This window comes from Asparagus officinalis, chromosome 3 (genome assembly GCF_001876935.1).
Source record: "Asparagus officinalis chromosome 3, Aspof.V1, whole genome shotgun sequence".
Taxonomy (NCBI): Eukaryota; Viridiplantae; Streptophyta; class Magnoliopsida; order Asparagales; family Asparagaceae; genus Asparagus; species Asparagus officinalis.
Genome location: NC_033796.1, coordinates 69,236,637 through 69,240,998, shown reverse-complemented (window position 1 = coordinate 69,240,998; position 4,362 = coordinate 69,236,637). Strand labels below are relative to the sequence as shown.

Here is a 4,362-nt window from a genome sequence, read left to right as displayed (position 1 = left end):
ATAAGAACTGAAAATCAGGAACCTTAAATGTCTTGATATTGAAAAGGGAAATCCTCCCGCATGGTGTGGATATATGACATATGAATCATTCTTAGATATTTTTTTTGGTCAATGAAAAATATGTATTCATTTACCAATTTGGAAAAATTTGTACATCAGTTCATTCCAGCTTTGCTGGAAGTAACAAAGAAAGAGAAAAATTTACATATGCTCTATCTTTTCCTTTATATAGACAGGTATGTCATCATTTAGAATTTTTGATAGAATAGTAATCTTCACAGATCTAAAAACAGGTTCAGGCCCTCTTGCAATGGATTGGAAGATCCTCCGATTTCTCTCTTGCCATATAGCATAGACTGAAACAGACAAAGCCATTCTCTTAAGCTTCTTCATAAATCCCTCACCCTTTAACCTCAAGGTATACCAATCAACAACATTATCCCAGGTACAAGATCTCCATTTGTAATTCAGCCAGTCCATGACTCTATTCCATATGTAAACTGAATAATCACATTCAAAAAATAGATGTTTGCAAGTTTCCGGCTGCTGATGAGAACATAGAGTGCAGGTGTTTGTGTCAAGCACCCTCATGCGACATAGCCTTTCCTGTGTTAACAATCTTTGATGAATGACAAGCCATAGGATAAAAGAATGCTTTGGGTAATGCCATCCATCCCAGACTGTTTTATACCATGGAGCTTGTACATTTTGGTGGATAAGCACATTGTAAATAGAGGAAAGATGAACCTTGCTATCAGAACAATTCACTGCAATGATATTCTGCAGATTTGTCACACTGTCAAATTTTCCAATCATCTTATCCCTGATTTTTATTATCTGTTTCCACATCCAAGAGTCATTTACTTTGGCTTGAACTAGCCATATGCTAGTTTGTTTTAGGTAGTTCTCATGAACTCATTTAATCCATAGCATGTCTTTCTTCAAGTGAATCAACCATAACAACTTCAAAACTGCAGCTTGATTCCAGAATTTAGCAGCATATATTCCCAGCCCACCATGTTTTTTACTTTGACAGATATCTGACCAGGACACAAGATGAATTTTGCCATTCCATAGAAAATCAGAGCATAAACTATCAATTTTCTCTAAGACTTTGACTGGCAGTATGTAGTTGCTTGTCCAAAAGAGATGGATACCTAGTATAACTGATTTAATAAGTTGCAGTCTACCAGCATAGGACAGAGCTTTCTTATTTTGCTAACATTGGAATTGCTCAGATATTTTATTGATCAGGGGGGAACAATCCATGCATGACAGTCTTTTCGAGATCAGGGGAACACCCAGATACCTCACTGGTAGAACACCCTCAGAAAAATTGAGCAATGAGCAAATCTGAAGCTTTAGACTATTATCAATGCCACTCATGTATATAGAACATTTATTTGGATTTGTTTCTAACCCAGAAACTTTACTAAACTCAGAGAGGCACTCCTTCAGTTTTGCTATTGAATGAATATCAGCTTTGCAAAAGAGCAACAAATCATCAGCAAAAAATAAGTGGGTTATCTTGAGCTTTGAGCATTTGGGATGGTATCTGAAGAGACTGTCATTTTTGAGAGAATTTAATTTTCTTGACAGGTACTCCATCCCAAGAACAAATAAGTATGGTGAGAGGGGATCCCCTTGCCTTAAGCCTCTAGCTCATTTGAAGTATCCATACAAAGTACCATTAAGAGATAGAGAGAATTTGGAGGTGATCATTCTTAGATATTGCAAAGCAATGGACAGCACTTTTTGGCTCTTCTCTGCTAAAATAATTGGCCGGGTTCAAACCTGCCCAGTTTTGAAATTTTTTTTATTTGGCAAACAAGAGGGCTAGAATATGGCCTCCAAATCAGTTTTCTTTTGGACCGGGGGACTGGTCAAAAAAAGAAAAAAGAAAAAAAAGGTTTAGTACAATACTGATCCTGATCCAGTTTTGTACAGTTTGCCAAACACATCCTTAAAGTCAGCATCAAAGAAAGTACAAACTAAAAACTATTGAGCAAAGGCTAAATACTTACATTAAATCCAACAAAAAGCTCGTTAAATCAATTAAATCTTAGTTCTCTTCTTTATTTCTCAAGTTGCCAGTTTAGCGGATCAGAGACCCACCGCAAATCGGTACGAATGAATTGGATTGCAACTTGGGAATGGAGTGAATTAGATTGACAAACTTCAGCCTTTGTCAGCCAAAAGTAAGCCTCTAAGGCCATGTTGGATTGGGTATTATCACCAGATAATAAGTCTTTATCCATTAAAATAAAGTAATGAGGTGTTTGGTTCAAAGTGTTGGATAGTATTAGGCCAGACTATTTAGTCCTCTAAAGTAGAATGGTTCAGAGATCCATACAAAAGGCCGCTGGGGAGGTGCTGTTGGAATATCAAATTAAAATGCTAGAATAAATGAGTTTTAGAAGTGCAAGGATCATAAGTTTAGAAGGAGAAGAGACATAGGTTATGGAAGAATAAGAGTAACTTACTCATTTATGACATTTATCTTTATGGTATTAAAATAGGAGTTTAATTTTTTACTATTGGTATGCCTAGACGTTTTTGTTTTTTTTTGAAGCCTATATAAAGGGCTATTGTAATCCTTGTTTGATATGAAGAGAGAAAATTAAAGAAATATAAGTGAGTTCTTCATTTGAAAGAGTTCTAAGTTCGTAAACTTAAGAGTCATCAGTGGTATCAGAGCCACTTGATCCAATTTTCTCATTCTCTCTTCTTCTCATGGCTACCATAAATAATCTTGTCAATTCTCAAGTGCCCAAATTATTGAAAGATAACTATGAGAGTTGGTCAATCCAAATGAGAGCCTTATTTGGTTCTCAAGAGTTGTGGGAGCTGATCATTGATGGGTTCACGGAACCTACCCCAGAAGTAGAAGCCACCTATACCGCCGAAGAGAAGAAGGCTCTCAGAGAACAAAGAAAGAAGGATAGCAATGCTCGTTTTCTACTCTATCAAGGGTTGGACGAGTCTACCTTTGAGAGAGTTGCCGAAGCAACGACAAGCAAGGAAGCATGGGAAATCCTTGCGACCATCTACAAAGGTGTCGAGTGGGTGAAGCGAATTCGCCTCCAAACTTTGAGGGGTGATCTTGAAGCCGCTCAAATGAAAGATGAAGAACAAATCTCCGATTATTATTCACGATTACTTCTAATTGTGAATAAAATAAGGAGAAATGGAGAGAAGATGGAGGACATCCGAGTGATGGAGAAGTTGCTCCGATCCCTCACATCAAAATTCGAGCACGTGGTGGCGGCAATTGAGGAGTCAAAGAATTTGGAGGAGATCTTAATAGAGGAGCTCTTAGGATCTCTCCTAGTTCATGAACAACAAATGCAAAAGAAGGCTAGTTCCATAGTTTTGGAGCAAGTACTAGAGTCAACATTGACTCTAAGTAATCAAGGCTCACAAGGAAGAGGTCGTGGTCGTGGTAGAGGTAGGGGACGTGGTCCCCAATAGCAAACCACTCAAAATCAAGTGGAGACCCAAAGCTTTAGAGGATGAGGACGAAGCAATCGTGGAAGATCCACACCTGGGCGTGGAAGCAACAAGAATGTTCAGTGCTATAACTGTCACAAGTTTGGGCACTATGCTTCAAATTGTTGGCACAAAACTGAAGACCAAACCAATCTTGCCGAAGCAACAAATGATGTGGGTAACAACTCTACGCTTCTTCTTGCTAATGATGATTCAAGTGTTGAGAATGATGCTTGGTACCTTGACTCGGGTGCTAGCAACCACATGTGCGGGAAGAAAGAACTTTTCATGGAACTCGCAGAAGGAGTTCATGGAAGTGTGAGCCACGGAGATTCTTCAAAACTCCCGGTTGAAGGCAAAGGGAAGATTAAAATCTACCAAAAGGGTGGTAAGCCCGAGTATATTTCTGATGTTTACTATATTCCTAACATGAAAAGTAATATTCTTAGCATCGGTCAATTACTCGGAAAGGGATACAAAGTATATATGGAGAACAACCATCTTTGGTTGAAAAATACAAATGGAGGCCTCATAGCTTGTGTTAAGATGACAAGGAACCGCATGTTTCCCTTGCATCTAAACACGAAAGTCGACAAGTGTTTTCAAGGACTCATGGAGAATGAGTCATGGAGGTGGCATCTTCGCTTCGGCCATCTAAACTTCAGCGGTTTGAAGTTACTGTATACAGCTGGTATGGTACAAGGTCGACCAACAATTGATCCACCGAACCGACATCTGCGGACCGATCGATCCCGTCTCTTTGGGAGGTAATAGATATTTTATAACTTTCATTGATGACTTCAGTAGAAAGTTGTGGGTGTACACTCTTAAAGAAAAATCTGCTGCCTTTACTACATTCAAGCATTTTAAAGC

General features: G+C 38.6%; 1 protein-coding gene across 1 annotated transcript; it reads right to left on the bottom strand.

The window, feature by feature from the left end:
• Positions 202-816, bottom strand: LOC109835256. The gene has a single exon (XM_020403240.1). The coding sequence runs from the start codon at positions 814-816 to the stop codon at positions 202-204; it is 615 nt and encodes a 204-aa protein (XP_020258829.1).

Excerpts from the sequence above, each read along its gene's own strand:
- LOC109835256 (XM_020403240.1), bottom strand. The coding sequence starts at position 816 with ATGATTGGAAAATTTGACAGTGTGACAAATCTGCAGAATATCATTGCA.